Here is an 18,934-nt window from a genome sequence, read left to right as displayed (position 1 = left end):
TGCCACTGCATTGTACATTTTAAAATTGTTAAAATGCTGTTTATTGTTATACATGTTTTACCACAAAAAATTTAAGATATCAAAAAATGGGGAAAATACTATTAATAGCTCTAGTAACAATTGTGTCAGCAGAAAAATCCTCAAAATTAAAAGTTATCAAATATTATCTGTGATTTTGCATTTGCCAAAGGCAATTGACATTGCTTTCAATGATATGAACTGAAAATGAAGTTAATAAAAGTATAAATTTTGGTGACCTAATAAATGAATTTACTGGAAAGCAAGTCAGAAATATCTTATAATCAATCAAGATATCACATATTAATAAGGCACTACATACTGTACTAAATAAATTATACACGAATATTTTTGTAATTTGTAAGTTTATATTTTTACTCAGTTATCACTATTATCCCAATATATTTTACAAGTAATAAAACATTTTAGTTCCTTTAATGGCACTTTTTCTTGATTTTTTTAAAAGGAGCTCCACATTTTCATTTTGACTGAGTCATTTAACCTTTGTAGCTCAGTTTTCTCACCTCTCAAATGGCTATATTTATTCTGCTTTGTAGAACTGATGTGGAAATACATACCTACACACATGCGTGGTGGTCTGAAAAGTATAGATACTTTAAAACATTGGTGGTACTGTTGTTCATACGAAATATTTTTAACCACTACCCTTTTTGGAGTCTGAGTCTTTAGACAAATACATCTCTTATCTAAAATGAAGAAATCTAATTCATCATTTTCTATGGAGCTTTCCAGACTTTTGAGAGAGAAGCTAAATGACTCATTTGGTCCATAAAGTTATTGTTTTTATAGGCTACTGATTTCACAATGGAATTCATTTCTTTAAATGACTAAAAGCAAAGTGTAAACTGAAAGTGATGTCAAAACACGACTTCAGTGAACATTTTTAAAGCCTAAAATTTCAGTCTATGGCAACGTGCCTGATCTCGTCTGATCTCAGAAGCTAAGCAGGGTCAGGCCTGGTTAGTATACTTAGATGGGGGACCACCTAGGAATACCAGGTGCTGTAGGCATTAAAAAAATAAAACAAACAAACAAACAAAGCGAGCCTAAAATTTCAAATAGTGTTTCTGATAAACCCTCTGACTTTTAAGCAACTCAACAGTAAAACACTAGGAGAGCTGAGTTCTCCCAGTACCATCCCTGGGCGATTTGTAGATATCACACAAAAATGCCCCAGCACTAGGCTGGCTACAGTGATGAGCTCTGCCAGATTATTGTCACAGTCTGACAATAAATATCCTGACCATTGGTACAGGTGACATGGTTAACCCACTGTCACTGAGGTTTCCCTGAATCCTTTATATATCCTCTGAATCTCTCTAGAGACTATACGTAGGTGACTGGCTTAGGGCTGCAGCTAGGACCCTAGTTCAAGCTCTCGGGTCAAAAGCCTGGCCTTGAAAGGCCAAACTTGTCACTGATCAACAGGCTAACAAGCCAGTTGGGGTAGAATCCCTATTACTGCATGCACTGCTCATGCCTTCTAGAAGTTGACCAGCATCTCCCTCTTCCAGAACTGTGGAATCTACTTTGAAATGTTCTCTCTCACTAGTCATCCCTCCCACTGCCTAACCTTTGCCCTTTCTAATTGCCCTGATCTCATCCCAACCTCCGTAGCTATGTTTAAAGTCCACCTCTGGTGAACACACAGATCGAGTGCTGCAGATAACCCCTTCCCAGTCCTGCCCGACATCAGGCCGGCGGGCTATGTAACTGGGTTTTCCAGGACGGTGGCTGGGGCTTGAGGAGAGACACCTACCTGGCTACAGGATGAAGCTAGCCACCAGCTTCTTGATTTTGTGGCTCAGCCTCGGGCATGGCCTGGCACAGAGCGACACCAGCCCTGATGCAGAGGAGACTTATTCAGACTGGGGCCTTCGGCACATCCGGGGCGGCTTCGAATCTGTCAACAGCTACTTTGATTCCTTTCTGGAGCTGCTGGGTGGGAAAAATGGAGTCTGTCAGTACAGGTGCCGATACGGTGAGTGCACTGTTTCTTTTCCTGTAAAAACTATTGCTGGTGGACCTGGGAAGGGCCAGCACGGGGTCATGATCGGTCATGCACTTTTTTGCTACCATCCACCTGTTAGGTAGGGTTGCCAGATTAAGCAAATGAAAATATAAGACACCCAGTTGAAATATTTGGGACACACTTATATTGACAAGTTATTGGTGGTTTCTCTGAAATCCAAATTTCACTGTGCTTCGTGTATTTTATCTGGCAAACCAACTCCAAGAGGTTTTTGGAGACTTGTTTCCTGGGGACATTTTAATGAGCTTTCCTTATGATGGTACTTCAGGAAAAGGCAGCATGGGTGGGGAGGAAGAAGATGAGAGGTCTGTGCAAGGAGGAGTTCCTAGGGATGAAAACTGAAGCTGAACGGTCAGAGAAACTTCTGCCAGGGGTGAAACAGCCTCCTCAGTCACTCTGTGCTGAGCCTGGAAGTGGATTCCTCTTCTTTCCTATGCTGTTTGCACCTTCCTTCCAGCTTTGTCAGTCTTTAATGGGCATCAGTTTTCTGACTCTCCACAGAGAGCTGTCCCTACTGCCGATGCCTCAGTCAGTTTTCTGACTCTCCACAGAGAGCTGTCCCTACTGCCGATGCCTCAGTCAGTGATGGCAGGCCTTCGGTGGGTAGGCAGGGCTTGCAGCCAGCCAGCCCATCAGGGATCAGGGCCTGAGGGGGCCTGGGACTGCCCTCAGGCCTGATGTCAAAAGTAGAGTTGTGAACAGGTAGGAGCACTACCTTGCCTCAGTTGTAAAGAGGATATCTGGGAGCCAGGGTGTGGGCCTGGCTGCCAAAGAGGAACCCCTGGGGCCAGTTCTTCACTTTGCACTGGAAGTCCACGTAATGGGGGCACAATACAGAGCCCTGGACCTTGCAGCTGGGTGGAAGGGGGAACCTTCAAGAGCATACAGTCTCCTATAGCATTGGTTTTATGGTTTATCAAGTGTTTCATCATGAGATTAGAGATAAAAATGGAGAGTCAGTTTAGCCTATCAGGAAAACAGTGAGAAATATTTTCTCCAAACATTCCACAGATAGAACTCAGCTTTGAGAGAGACTCAAAAGAGCTATATACCTGTAGACTCACCCAGTCTCCCTCATTCTCTTTTGCAAAAGAAATTGCTTCCTTGTAAACTGAGAGTGACTAGGAGACAATGGTTAACCATTTCTCCAGAACCAAAGTTTTGCAGCATAGAAATTTGAACCACATACTGATATCGTGAAAAAGGAAGCTGCATCCTCTCTGTGAAGATTCCACAGGGTAAAAAACCTGGACTATGCTAGGACCCACCTGGATCCCTAGCCATGTCTTTGTCCAAAGTAGGTTGGACAAAAGCAGAGATGCCTGGTCACTGGACTGTGCTCACCTAGTTTGTACACATGGGGAAGGAAAGGAGTAAACTTGCTTCAGATGTCAACACAGGGGCTCTTTTCCTTCCCAGAGGCAATGCAAGATTTAGGTCTGTGGTTCAGCAACTAGATAACAGCGGGAACTTTTTAGGAAAACAAGAATCAAACCTCTTCTTCCTTCTTTAACAAAATAGCATTAAGAGATTTCAGCAAATTCTGGTTGCAAGCCTCTACCTGGGCAGGGTTGGTGTCAGCAGACACTGGTGGGGGATGGGAATAGTCAACACAGAGATTGCAGGAAGGTAAATAACTCCACTCACTCTGCAAAACAGAACCTGTTTAAGGAGGGGCCCGAAAAACAGAGGAAAGTCTTGTTACCTCTGGAACCCAGTGGAGCCAAGAACCTGGAGGCAGTGCCCAAATGGTTCCAAATATCTTCTCAAGTTGATCGTGAATCAAGCATTCTTTAGAACAGATAACGCCTTGTAATGAACTGGGTCCTTGTGTTTTCAGTTCGCTTTGTGATACACTTCTTGCGCACAACGCTCCTCTCATCTCTTTAAAGCAGTGGTTCTCCAACTCGCCTGGGCTTTAAATCCTGTTGGAGGGCTTGTTTAAACAAACTACTGGGCCCCTATCCCTGGTGTTTCTGATTAGGTCGATCTGGGGTGAGGCAGGAATTTGCATTTCTAAGAGTTCCCAGGTGATCTTGGTGCTGCTGGTCCTGGGACCATACTTTGAGAAAAAAAAAAAAAAGCTTTATAAGCTGCAATTTTTTGCCAGCAGGAGCAATTTAGCCACAATTATTCTACAAGAAAAAAAATTTTCTATTTTATATGTACTTACTACTACCAATCATACCTCAGAGATGTGGGTTTGGTTCCAGACAACTGCAATAAAGTGAGTATCATGATAAAGCGAGTTGTAATCTTTTTGCTGGGGAGGGTATTGCCTTCAATTTGTAAAAAACACAACACCTGTGAAGTGCAATAAACTGAAGTATGCCTGCCTGTACTTAAAACAGTGGTTCTCTACCTAGGCCCTCCACTTAGAATCACCTGGGGATGGGGGGAGTGCTTTAAAAACTCCTGCCACCCGAACCAATTAAATCAGAGTCTCCATGGGTCTGACTCAGACATGAGTATTTTTTTTTTTAAACAGGGCAGCAGTCCTCACAGACAGGAAGCAGTGGGGTGTACCCAGAGTTCCCAAGACAGTCTGTCAGCCAGTACCTCATCATAATCTTACTTTCCTCTTGCCTTTGGGAGCAATACTTAACCCCCTTTCCCTTTTCTTCCAATTTAAGAGGTCATTCTTAGAGAACTTCAGCCTCTAGTTTGTTCAGACAAGTAAAGATGTGTATATTGGTAGCCTACGATAGTGTGTCCACATTGTTTTCTACACTTCTTTAATCTATAGTAATTCGTTTTTCTGTCAACACACAAAATCTAGTCAAAGGATCAAACTCTAAATATAAGGAGATTTAGCACATATCAATAACATACACAGTACAACTAGTATAAGGGGTTCACACCTATGTGAACGAGTTTCTCTCTCCCATCCAGAGATTCTGATTCAGTAGGTCTGTGGCAGGACCCTGGAACTGCACAGGTGGTCCTTGGACCAGACTTAGAAAAATACTAATAACGGAAAAAATATGGCTTTGAATTGGGCAGTTTGGTGGGGAATCCCACTGCTGGTGACCTTAGGCAAGTAACCTAACTTTCTCAACCTTCCATTCCTCATGTTTATAAATAATGTTACTAATACCTACTTTGCAAGGTTGTAAGAATTAAAGATAATAAAGAACTAGTGCTATGTATGGAGCGCGGCAGGTACCAAACAAATTTTATAAACGTTATGTAAAAGACGGTCTGGTGAATAAGTTAACACACATTCAGATTCTTCCAGTTCTCTTTCAGCATGAAATAACAAAACAGAACAAAACACAAAAATCCCAGTGGCTGAACAATACCCTCTCAGCTCCTGGAAGAAATCATCGAATTCTGACTTAAGTGTTCTGTGCCTTTATGAAGGTCTCTGGAGCTGGGTCTCTAGAGCAGAATGTCTGTTTCTTATAAATCATGACTAGAGATACTGTCCACACTGTCATACTTTGAATATTTCATGCCAACTCCTTCCGTCTTGCAAAATTTCTGTTGAGAAATCAGCTGTGTGAGTCCTATGGGAGCTCACTTTGTACATAACTAACTGATTTTCTCCTGCTATTTTTAAGATTTTCCCTTTGTCTTTAACTTTTGGCATTTGTGTCTTGGTGTGGGCCTCTTTGGGTTCATCTTTTGGGACTGTATGCTTCCGGGGCTTGTATGTCTATTTTACTTTCACCAGATTAGGGAAGTTTTCCATCATTATTTCTTCAAATACGTTTTTCAATTCTTTGCTCTCTTTCTTCTCCTTCTGGTACCCCCATGATGCTAATTTTGGTACACTTGATATTGTCCCAGAGGCCCCTTAAACTAGCCTAATTTTTTTGGATTCTTTTTTTCTGATTGGGTGTTTTCTGTTTTCTTATATTCTAAATCGCTGATTCACTCCTCTGCTTCATCTAATCTGTTGATTCCCTCTAATGTATTCTTCATTTTATTTCGTATATTCTTCATGTCTCACTGGTTCTTTTAAAAGTTCCTATCTCTATTTTCATGTTTCCTATATCTTTGTTAACATTTTTACTGAGTTCATCTACTCTTCCCCTGAGTTCACTGAGCATCTTTATAACAAGTGTTTTGAACTCTGCATCAGGTAGATTACATGTCTCCATTTTTTTGAGTTCTTTTTCTGGAGCTTTGTTTTGTTCTTTTATTTGGGACTTGTTTCTTTGTTCCCCATTTGGCTGCTTCCTATGTATTAGGTAGGGCTCTTATGCCTCCTGTTCTTAGGAGAGTGACCTTATGTAGTAGGTGTCCTGTGGGGCCTAGTGGAGCACCTGAACTGGGTTACCAGGTGTGTCCCTCTTATGGATTGTGTGTGCCCTCTTGTTGTAGTTAAGCCTTAGTTGCTGTTTGCATATCATTAGCGGGGATTGACTCTTGGGTTGATTAGTTGTGAAGGTTGGCCAGTGACTATAGTAGAAGAGCTGTTGTGCAGGGGCTGACCCTACAGAGTAGGATTCACTTTAGCAGGCTCTGGTACCTGCCCAGTCTGGTCTTTGAGTCTGTCATCCTCGGATGTAGCCCCAGGAAATGCTCTGCCTCAGTCTGAAGTGGGCCACCAGACATGTTGGCTCTGGGACCCCCTGGGAGGGGCCCCACCACAGGTCAAGTATAGCTGCAGATTGTGCCCTGCCTGGGGCCACCTGGCATGAGCCACCAAGCAATCTGCAGATGGCCACCACCTATGCTGAGCTTGGATGTTCCTTGAGAGGCCAAGCTGAGAACTAAGGCCGGCTGCTGCTAGTGCCAGGCTTGAGGTTGTTCAGCCAGAGGTATGAAACACACGGAAGCCAGATCCTGCTTGTTTGGGGTTTGTGAATCTTTGAGAGGTTTTAGGAAAGTTGCAGCATAAGCCAAGATGGACCATTTGCATGGAAAAGCCACTGAAAGCGGTTTGGGTGGGCCTGCAATTTGGGTGGGGCAAGGTGTCGGGGAATCACCAGGGCAGGGTGAACAGAATTAGCCAGGCAGGTAGAGACTCAAAAATGGCAGCCACCAACGTCTGCATGCTGGGTGGGGGAGAGGCCCAACTAAGGTACAGTGACTTTTGCCAGCACTTCTGTCTGGGAGAAAGCTGCCCCTCCAGCACTTTCCCTGAAGCCAGACAATTCAGTTCCTCCCCATATGCCCCTGGCATCTTTTGAGCTACTGCCCCAGCACAGGAGCTCAGAGTGAGTGAGTTGGTTAGCGAGTAAATATGCACATGGGCCCTTTAAGAGAAGCTCCTAGAACTCCCACGGCCCTCCATCTCACTCAGCCATGATCTCCACTGGTTTTCACAGCCATAAATCTTAAGAACTTCTCTTCCTGGCACTAGAACCTGAGCCGAGGAGCCCAGTGTGAGGCTTGACCCCTTGCTTCTCTGGGAAGACCTCTGCAGCCAACATATCCCTCCCAATTTTTAAACGTCACACTTGGTTGTGGAACCAGCCTATTCTGCATCTCTACCCCTTCTACCAGTCTGGTGGTGGCATCTCCTGTATATCCTTAGATGTAGAGCTTCTGTTCAATTAGACTTCAGGAGATTCTCTGTGATGGTTGCTCTGTAGTTTAGTTGTAATTGTGATGTGGTCATGAGAGGAGGCAAACACAGCATTTACCTACTCTGCCATCTTGACCAGAAACTCTGTATCACACAGTTTCTGAGAGTCAGGAATTTTAGAGTCACTCTGCTGGGTAGCTGTGGCTCTGAGTTTCTCATAAGGTTGTAGTCAGCTGATGCTGCAGTCTCTGAAGATTTGACTGAAGCTGGAGGATGTCCTTCCAAACTCATATGGCTGTTGGCAGAAGGCTTTAGTTCCTTGCCACATGGACCTTTCCATGGGGCTATTTGTGACATGGCTTCTCCCAGAGTGAGTGATGACAGAGAATGACAGAGTGTGCAAGCCCAAGATAGACGCTGTAGTCTTTTATGACCTAATCTTGGAAGCTGTGTACCTCCGCTTCTGCCAAATTCTCTTGGTCACAGAGACAATCCTGGGACAATACACAAGCATATGAATACCAGGAGATAGGGATCATTGGGGGCAATCTCGAACCACCCTCTTATGCACATGTTGTACCACAGCAACAAATACCCAAACTGACTGCGACAGAGATTGCTTGTTTTCCTCTAATATCCTTCCCCTTTTCTGTAATAATATGCCCCTCCTCCCAACTTTAAGACTCATTGGATGCCTCCTTTAGATGCCTCCATTGTCCACCTTTACAACTAGGTGCTGCCATTTGATTAAGGTCTGGCCAAAGGGAAGTAAGTAATGTAGGGTGTTTATCGAAGAGAGGGTCTGTGACCCTTCTTTGTCCTTCTTCTATCCTGCTGCTTTTAAAATAGATGTGTTAGATGAAGCTCTATCTTGAATCATGAGAGCCAGGACTATATTCTAGGGCTGGTAGAGCAAAAAGTTAGAAGCAGTCTGGCTTCCAGAAAAGTACAGATTTACTATACCAGCCATATGATCTTTAATTCTGAATTTTTATGAGCTATCCCACCTTGTGTAAGCATCTGAATAGTCCAGTATGTAGGAGATATAGTAGATATATGGAGAAAATTATAACACTCTACTGAAGAACCTAAAGGAAGGCTAAGTAAATGGAAAGCTATCCTATGTTTGGGAAATATAGAATATACTAAGAAAGTCAGCTATCTCCAAATTAATCTATTAATTCAATGTATGTTCAAGCAAAATCCTGACAATCTCTTATAGAATATACTGAGTTGACTCTAAAATTCATATGTAAGAATAAAGGTCCAAGAGTAATCAAGACAATTTTGAGGAATAATAGGAAGGAGGGCTTTAGAACATAGACTTAAAAATTCAAACAGAAAGACAGAATGAAAAGGGGCTCCAAATGTACTTGTAACATTTAATTAAACAGAAAAAAATATATATAGCAAGTTTGGCAATGTTAACCTTTATTGTGTTTGTGTAGTGGCTTCATGAGCATTTGTTTTTGATTTTCCTTCAGTTTTGAAATATTTCATAATAAAAATAATTAAAAGTAAAATACCTGGTAGACGAAGATTAAAGAAAAGAAAGAAAATGTCATGTGCCTCATTCTGAGGATTAATTCTTAGCATATTTCCTCAGTCTTATGCTATGTCTTGCATCTACTAAAAAGTGGTAAAGGAGTGTAGAAAAAGAACATGGGCTTGGGAATCAAACAGGAAATCTGGATTTACATCCTACTTCCCCTACTTACTATATGACTTAGGGAAGTTACCCAACCTCTTAGCCTCATTTTTCTTATCTGGATAGTGGGACAAAACTACTCACTGGAGATGACTGTCCTGAGATCATTTTAGGACTTCATTCAAGGTTATCTTTATCTATGATGACTACCATTGACACAACTGACAAAGCTTCCTTCTATGTATTTGCAAGATCATAAAATAACTAAAAAGCTATGTAGGAAAAACCAAGAAATTCAAAACTTTTCAGATAGTTTCTGCTCAGTTCTTTGATAAAAATGCCTAAAATATTGCATAGGAGTGTTTTCTTTGTCCTTTGATCAATAATGCTTTGTCTACATTTATGGAATCTTGCACAATTTCCTTCAAGTTGTTCTGAAAAAAAAAATTCTGTGGTACTGTTGTAATTCTGATTCCTGAAGTATATATGATCAGGCAGTGTTTTTTTCTGTGCAAAGAGTGTGGCATTACTGTGGATAGAGGAGTAAGAAACCTTGAATTTTAGTTTGGTTTTGCCATGGACCTTATCTTCTAGGTCATGCACTTAAGAAATGTTAGAATTGTTAGTAAATGAACGCTCATGAAATTCTTTGCGATTAGGTGAAAAATTCCAAACTTGTCCAAGGGTTATTACTCTTTTATGACATCATCATCATTACCATAATCATGATGTAATTTAGATGTGACTGTCTGAGGAACAATGACTTGAAGGAAAAATCATGATGTAATTTAGATGTGACTGTCTGAGGAACAATGACTTGAAGGAAAAATAAAGTATACTTTTAGATAATTTTTGTTTGATGAAGTTTCCCAAATGCTCAATTCTGCTTCTTTCCTTTCTTTCTCCTAATAGGAAAGGCACCCATGCCCAGACCTGGCTACAAGCCTCAGGAGCCCAACGGCTGCAGCTCCTACTTCCTGGGTCTCAAGGTACCAGAAAGTGTATGTATCACCACCATTATTTTCTTAGTTGATCTCTTTTATCTAAGACAAATCCAAGAGTTATCACTGATGGAAGTGATTACTTAAATGGAATATAGTTAAGCAATATACTTATTTCAAATTGGGTACAGAGGAAGGGAGATAATTTTTTTTTAAAGTATGTGAATTCCTTTTCTCAGAGGCAGCTATCCCTCAAATAAGACCTTTGAAATCACTGCTGCAAACATCAGCCGCGCTTTAGGGATCCAACATAACTTAATATGAAATAGATCTGAGAAGTTTGACTTATTTAAGTTCATGAGCCTAATTTAAAGTACTGTGCTGGAGCCAGCTTGTACTGACCAGTGAGAACTGATTTCTATAGTATTGTTAAGACTTTTCATGTTGATAGCATCAAATCAGCTATGTTTGGGGTATTAACATCATAGAAATCTGCAAACACCTACCTTCCCAACCTTCTTGCTCACATACACATCCAGCCGCTGGCTAAACATTTATCATCACACTGCTAACCATTTCTCAAACTGTCAGCCTCCCTTAAAAACAAGTAATAAATTGATTCCGGGGAAGATGGTGGACTAGGTAAAAGTAGGGTTAGTCTCCCTCCAGGTCCACATTGAAATTACAACCAAATTATAAAATAATCAATGTGGAAAATCACCTGAAGTGCAGCTGATCATAACACCTACATCTGATAATATAAAGGAGCCTCATCGAAGCTGGTAAGAGGGGCAAAGTCACAAATCGAGCTGGAGCCGCACCCGCGGGTGATGGAGGATCACCAGGAGGGAGAGCGAGGCTGCAGAGGCTCTCTTGAGGGAGAGGGGGGTTCTGGTCTCATCTGGGGGCTCGCTAGCAAAGGGTCCCAGCCCAGGGAAAAGGAGATTCCAATAATTCTGACTGTAGAAACTAGAGGGAAATTCTAGCCATCTGGGTAAGATAGAAGGAGACTGAACCCCCTAGCCATCCCTCTGAAGGACCCGCAACAAGGCTTTCTGACCTGCGGACACTCACCTGGGATGCCGGCGGTGAGTCAGAGGCTCGTGTGGGACTCATTCTGAGAAAGTCTGCATTACCTGGCATCAGAACGAGGGCTGGAAAGGCAGCCATCATTGTGCCTTAGTCCAGTCCCCCTACAGGGTAACCTACAGACCACGTCAGCTTAATTGTGCAGACCCTTCCCACTGAGCCATTAGGAAGCACTGGTCAGAGGGGATCAGCCTGCCCCGCTCAACTTGTAGAGTGCCTGGGGAAGTTGTTGCTTCATGGCTGCCAGGCCCTGCTCCAATTCAGGGCCAAGTATTCACAGCAGGCTGCCAGTGCTGTGATTGGTGTTTTCAATCCCAGCAACAGTGGCCACCACCGTGAACCACATTTCCAATCCCAGTGGGCAACCAGTGCTGTGAGCTGCATTTCAGAGACAGAGTCAGGCAGATCACTGCTGCCATCATGGACTTGGGCGGATATCGAGGATCTGTGGGCTAGTCTCAGATAGCAGCTGGTCTTGCTGTGATCTGGGACTTCTGCAGGAACTCACAACAGTTACTAAATTTGCAGCAAGGCTGAGGCTGTATTGATCTGACTGCCATTGTTTCTCTGAGACTCCGCTCCACCCAACCTGCAGATTGCCCAGGGCAGGTGTTGCTGGATGGATGCTAAGCCCTGCTCCAATTCAGGACCGAGCATTCACAGCAAGCTAGCAGTGCTGTGAGAGGTGTTTCTAATCCCAGCAAGAATGGCCAGCACTGTGAACAACATTTCCATTCCCAGGGGACAACCAGAGCTGTGAGCTGCATTTCAGAGTTCCAGCATAGGCAACAACCATCAGTGGATCGCTTTGTAGTTCTCACTGGGTAGCCCTGAGCAATCAAAAGCAGCAGCTGACCTTGGCCTATGGGGAAACCCCTCCCAAGGGGCCACAAAACCAACGCATCTGGAGGCTGGCACCCAACTCATCAAGGAAAAACGAGAGAAGATTCAAATAAATAAAATCAGAAATGAAAAAGGAGAAATAACCATGGACTCCACAGAAATACAATAGATCATAATAAAATACTATGAGCAATTATATGCCAACAAATTGGACAATCTGGAATAAATGGACACATTCCTAGAAACATACAATCTTCCAAGACTGAGTCAAGAGGAAACAAAATCTGAACCGACTGATTATGACCAATGAAATAGAATCAGTAATCAAAAACCTCCCAAAAAACAGAAGTCCTGGACCAGATGGCTTCATAGGTGAATTTTACCAAACATTCAAAGAATTATCACCTATTCTTCTCAAACTATTCCAAAAAATTCAAGAAGAGGGAAGGCTCCTTAACTCCTTTTATAAGGCCGCCATTACCTTGATTCCAAAAACAGGCAAAGACATTACAAAAAAAGAAAACTATAGGCCAATATCTCTTATGAACATTGATGCTAAAATCCTCAACAAAATATTAGCAATACATTAAAAATATCATACGCCATGATCAAGTTGAATTTATTCCTGGGACGCAAGATTGGTTCAATATCTGCAAGTCGATTAATGTGATACACCACATTAACAAATCAAAAGATAAAAACCATATGATCATATCAATAGATGCAGAAAACACATTAGACAAAATCTAGCATCCATGATAAAAACTCTCAGAGCAAAGTGGGAATAGAGGGAACATACCTCAACATAATAAAGGCCATATATGACAAACATATAGCTAACATCATACCCAATGGGGAAAGGCTAAAAGCATTTTCCTTAAGATCAGGAACAAGACAAAGATGCCCACTTCCACCACTCCTCTTCAACATTGTATTGGAAGTCTTAGTCACAACAATAAAACAAGAAAGAGAAATAAAAGGCATCCAAATTGGAAAGGAAGAAGTAAAACTCTCATTATTTGCCGACGACTTGATACTATATATAGAGAACCCTAGAGATTCCACCAAAAAACTGTTAAAACTGATCAATAGATTCAGTGAAGTAGCAGGTTACAAAATAAATATTCAGAAGTCAATGGCATTTTTATACACCAATGATGAACTTTCAGAAAGAGAAATTAAGAAAATAATCCTATTTACAATTGCATTGAAAACTACAAAATACCTGGGAATCAAATTAACCAAGAAGGTAGAAGACCTGTTTTCAGAAAATTATGTCATTAAAAAAAGAAATCGAAGAAGATACAAATAAATGGAAGCATATATCGTGTTCATGGGTAGAAAAAATCAACATCGTTAAAATGGCCATACTACCCAAAGCAATCTATAGATTCAATGCAATCCCTATCAAAATACCAATGGTATTTTTCAGAGAGCTAGAACAAATAATCCTAAAATTTATATGGAACCATAAAAAACCCCAAATAGCCACAGCAATCTTGAGAAAGAAGAACCAAGTTGGAAGTATCACACTACCCAATATCAAATTATACTAATCAAAACAGTATGGTACTGGCATAAAAACAGATACATTGTTTGATGGAACAGAATAGTGAGCCCAGAAATAAATCCATGCCTATATGCTCACTTAATATATGACAAAGGGGGTAAGAATATACAATGAGGAAAAAACATTCTCTTCAATAAATGGTGTTGGAAAAATTGGACAGATACATGAAAAAAAAAAAAAAAAAAAGAAGTTGGACCATCTTCTTGCACTATACAAGAAGAGACTCAAAATAGATTAAAGACTTAAATGTAAGACCTGAAACCATAAAACTTCTAGAAGAAAACATAGGCAGTAAACTCTCTTATATTACTAACAGGAATTTCTTTTCAGATATATCTCCTCGGACAAGGGAAACAAAAAAAATAAACAAATGGGACTACATCAAACTGAAAAGTTTTTGTACAGCAAAGGAAACCATAGATAAAACAAAAAGGCAACCGACTGTTTGGAAGAAGATATTTGCTAATGATACATCTGATAAGGGGTTAATATCCAAAATATATGATAAACTTATACAACTCAACAACAAAAAACAAACAATCCAATTAAAAAATGGGGAGAAAACCCGAACAGATACTTCTCCAAAGAGGAAATACAGATGGCTAATAGACATATGAAAAGATGCTCAAGGTGGCTGTCAGAAATGCAAATTAAAACCATAGTGAGATATCACTTCACATCTGTCAGCATGGCTATCATCAATAAATCAGAAAACAAATGTTGATGAGGATGCAGAGAAAAGGGAACCCTCATACATTTTTGGTGGGATTGCAAATTGGTACAGCGCTATGGAAAACAGTAGGGAGGTTTCTCAAAAAATTAAAAATGGATATACCTTTTGACCCAGCAATTGCATTTCTGGGTATTTATCCAAAGAAACCAAAACAATAATTTGTAAAGATCTAATATTCATGGCAGCATAACTTACAACAGCCAAGATATGGAAACAACCTAAGAGCCCATCAACAGATGATTGGATAAAGAAATTATAGTTCATATATACAATGGAATATTACTCAGCCATTAAAAAAATGAAATCCTACCATTTGCAATGACATGGAATGGATTTAGAGTTATTATGCTGAGCGAAATAAGTCAGACAGAGAAAGATAAGTACCCTATGATTTCACTTATATGCGAAATGTAAGGAACAAAAAGAACAAACTAATCAAAAACAGACTCATAAATATAGTGGACTATTTGGTGATGGACAGAGGGGAGGGAGTTGGGGGGCTGGGATAATGGGGTGAAAGGTTAAAGAAGTACAAATTAGTAGTTGATAGTTGGGCACAAGGATGGGGAGCACAGCAGAGGGAATGCAGTTAGCATTAATATGACGGCTAGGTGGAGGGCCAGGGGAGGGAGGGAGTAATTGGGGGAATCGTTTTACGAACTATATAGATGTCTATCCAATATACTGTATACTTGAAACTATTTTAAATAAATGATTTAAATTACAAAAATAACAATAACATAATGTTAAGATACTTAAAAAATTAATTAATTTCTTTTAAGACTTCTTTAGAAAGGAGGTTTTATGTAAAATATAGGTGGAGGGATTTCATATCTAAACTGTGATTTTGAATTGTATCTTAATAAGTCTAAACTCTTCACTTTTCTGATGATTCAAAAGATTTTACTTAGTAATAATTTTCTAAGCAGCATAGTTTATTTCTTCAACTAAAATCCTGCTCACCCAGGTGGCATTTTTGTGCAAATTGGAAAAAGGTCCCCTTTTCTTCCATTTGTCAGAAATTTATCCTAACATACTGATTTTGCTAGAAAAGGAAACTTGACTGCTACTGACTAGACATTTTTCTTAACAAATATATAAGTCTATGATGTCTTATGGGAAGGTGCCCGCTTGTGTGCTTTGTACTCCTGTGCAGCTGTACGCCCAGCCTTGTCCACATAATCGATACATGTATGGACACAGAAGAAAGACAATCTTTTCAAATATATATTTGTATTAGAGAAACCACTTATTTTTGGCTAATATATTTTACTTGATATCAATTTAGTAGCTATGAAAGTGTTATGTACTCTATTTTGGAAGTAATGTCATTTTGTTTACTGCTATAAATATTATTAAGAACTAGTTCAAGTATTCAATTTAGTTGAATTGATAGTCACTACACTCAGCTAATTCTCAGTTACCTCTGTTGTGACATATTTTTAGTTTTAGAGATGAAGTACAAGAAAAGTAGTTTACTTTAGATATCGGGTGATGGGAATTTACCCAGAATTGCAAAATCCAGGACTTTGCCTAGTCTAATAATGAGTTAGATTATCACTTAATGTAATAATGTTTGTTTGTTGCTTAAAAGGGCATTTTAAACTGCTGAACTCCATATTATGATTTAAGTGGCCTTGAAATAAAAATTCAAATAAGAGAACACTTGAGACCCAAGGGGAAAGGATCTATCGTAGCTGATTAATCAATCTCCACCCATCTCTTGAAACCAGATTTTCATAGATGCCACCAAAGTCCAAGTTTATACTATCAGAAAAATTGCAAAAGATTCTAAGATGCTCTACCTGTGTCTAGACCCACCCTGTTCTCATCTTTTTATACACCACAGAACAATTACTCTTCTTTAATCACTCTTTGTATCAAGTCCCTTCCTTGCTCAAGAGTGTTTATTAAATCTAGTTTCTTTGGAAGTCAAGGGTATCCATCAACTTACTCTTCTTCCTAATGAAAACTTCTTATATGTGTGTATTTCCCTGCTAAGACCCTTGAAAGACTAAACAGATTGACTTGCTCACATATGGTTTGCTCATTATTTCTTTTCTTTACCTGCTATATTCTAAGTCTACCCTTATCTCTATTAATCCTCTCTCCAAATTCTTTCAAATCCTCTTAAAAAATTCCTGTTTGATAACTTTACATAATGGCATTCTATAAACTTATTTACTCAGTTTATACCACAACATTTACAACTGTTTATAGGAAACTTTGTGTGTGTGTGTGTGTGTGTGTGTGTGTATGTGTGTGTGTGTGTGTGTTAGATATTACTGTTTGACCATAGTCCCATGGTCAAGAACTCTGTCTTACACACAACTCATATAGACATGTATACATACCCTTAAAGCAGTGCTGTGTGTGATGGGTTTCTGATAAATGCTGGTGACCTCTTGATGATGAACTGAAGCTTAATTTTTTATACTTTAGAACCTTGAAAGTCTTTGCTCAAACAAAATCTCACATAAGTTTTAGCTGAATTTGGAAGTCTTGAAGCTCTGCTCTCTTGACTAACCTTCTGATTTCTATTTTCATCATTATATTGACCTGTAAATTTGAAAAATACTAAAATCTAAAAGAAAAAAGAAGGAAAATGGGATACTCAGGTTTATTAAACTAATAACTAAATCATGATTGAAACTTAGTATCCTATGACTATCAATCTGATATATTCTCTTGAGTCATTGATGTTTCTCACTTGATCTGAATATGTGGCAGGAATTTGAGAACTGGCTCTTTAATAACAATGTGGGCAAGGTTGCCTAAGGTCTTTGGTCTAAACGTGGCATTTCCTTCTTCTCTTTTCCCCAGATGGACTTGGGCATTCCAGCAATGACCAAGTGCTGCAACCAGCTGGATGTCTGCTATGACACTTGTGGTGCCAACAAGTATCGCTGTGATGCAAAATTCCGATGGTGCCTCCACTCTATCTGCTCTGATCTTAAGCGGAGTCTGGGCTTCGTCTCCAATGTGGAAGGTAGGTATCTTAAAGGCATCTACTTGTGAGCAAGGAGTTTTGTTCCTGTTTTCACAAACAAATGTAGCCAGAGCTCCTTTACTCAAAGAGGCCATCAAAACTCACTGCACTTTATAGAACACTAAACAATGCAAGAAGGGCAAAAGGAAGATGCTGGACACTCCATTGCTAAAGTTCTTGCTGTCCTGCCCAGGAGCTGCTGGCACCACTCCTGATGGACGGAGCTACACCAAAGCCTTCCCAGAGGTATAAAAATTAATCCTTTAAGACTGGAGAAAGAGTTGCCCAGTTGGCTTTAGTTATCTATTATACTGTTAAATAATTTTCCATATAAGGAATTATTCTGTATAAGACCACTTGGTTTGGCTTATGCCCTTTTTTCTTATTTTGTTCTCAGTCAGGGAAAGAATTTGTAAAAACCTATCTTTTTTGTATAAAGGTCTACATATACTTGACAATAATTACTTTTAAACTACTGCTCAGCTCTCCAATTTCTAGCACTGATTCTGTAATTTCTTTTTCCTAGATCATTTTAGGAAAAGTTTTAATCCTTCAGTTTCTGAATCCAGAACATTCCACCCAGGTGTTAGCATTATATATTTTTAGATGGTGATGTTTGAAAGTCAGGCTTATAAAGAGCTGACCCCATGCCACCGAGAAGGTCAGTAGAAAGAATCTAGGATTTTGGTTACAGATCAAGCCCTAGACTATAGTCCTAAAGTGAATCCGTGAAAGCTTGAAAATATGAATAACTAATTAAGCCCTGTAAAGGGGAGTATCACTCTATCTGTACCTACAAAGGGTGAAAAACTACCTGTTGCTAATCTGGGGTCAGGTCAAGTTACTTCCTCCAAGCAATGTTCTATTCTCCTATATATCTTTCTCCTATATATCTCTTTGATAACTTGCCTGGTTACTGCAATTAACCCAATCTCTGGGTCTTATTCAATTTATTCTCCCCAAAGGGATGAGATATATTTTTATACCACACAAATTGGACATCTTTCTCTTCCTTCGGATTAAATCTAAACTCCTTAGAATGACATACATATCCCTCTGGTTCATCCCTAGCCTGCCTCTCCAGCATCAACTTGATGATTTCTGATTTATCTTCTGACTCCTGCCATTCCAAATTACTTGGGTTGGTTGCCTGTATCTTTTTGCCTCTTCATTTCCCTTTGCTTAGAACACTCTAATGATTTCTTTTGTTGTTATTGTTGAAACAGCTTTATCAATGATGAATAGCTGAAAGTTTTCTTCTAAATTCAGTACAAGGCAAGGATGCCCACTCTCATCGCTTTTATTCAACAAAGTATTGGAAGTCAGTTAGGTAAGAAACAGAAATCAAAGTCATCCAAATAGGAATGGAAGACATAAAGCCGTCACTATCTGCAGATGACATATTACATATAGAAAACCCTAAAGACTCCACCAATTAGAACTAATAAAAAATCATTGACGTTGCAGGATACAAAATCAATATACAAAAATCTGTTGTGTTTCTATACTCTAATAATGAACTATCAGAAAGAAAAATTTTATTTTAAAAATCCCATTTACAAATTCATCAA

General features: G+C 39.9%; 1 protein-coding gene across 3 annotated transcripts in view; it reads left to right on the top strand.

Moving 5' to 3' along the window:
- The first annotated feature begins 1,657 nt into the window (after positions 1 to 1,657).
- The window catches only part of PLA2G12B (phospholipase A2 group XIIB), an 18,665-nt gene continuing 1,388 nt past the window's right edge, over positions 1,658 to 18,934 (top strand). Inside the window, exons 1-4 of one of the 3 annotated variants that reach the window (XM_039872091.1) lie at positions 1,658 to 2,020; positions 10,111 to 10,199; positions 17,198 to 17,363; positions 17,557 to 17,609. In XM_039872091.1, coding sequence (XP_039728025.1) covers positions 1,810 to 2,020; positions 10,111 to 10,199; positions 17,198 to 17,363; positions 17,557 to 17,609 — 519 coding nt within the window. In that variant the 5' untranslated portion in view covers positions 1,658 to 1,809. The remainder of the gene's footprint in view (positions 2,021 to 10,110; positions 10,200 to 17,197; positions 17,364 to 17,556; positions 17,610 to 18,934) is intronic. The other 2 variants (XM_039872089.1, XM_039872090.1) reach the window with 2 other exon arrangements.

The sequence above is a fragment of the Pteropus medius genome, unplaced genomic scaffold (assembly GCF_902729225.1).
Source record: "Pteropus medius unplaced genomic scaffold, Ma_sr-lr_union100, whole genome shotgun sequence".
NCBI lineage: Eukaryota > Metazoa > Chordata > Mammalia > Chiroptera > Pteropodidae > Pteropus > Pteropus medius.
This window is presented reverse-complemented; position numbering and strand designations above follow the sequence as displayed.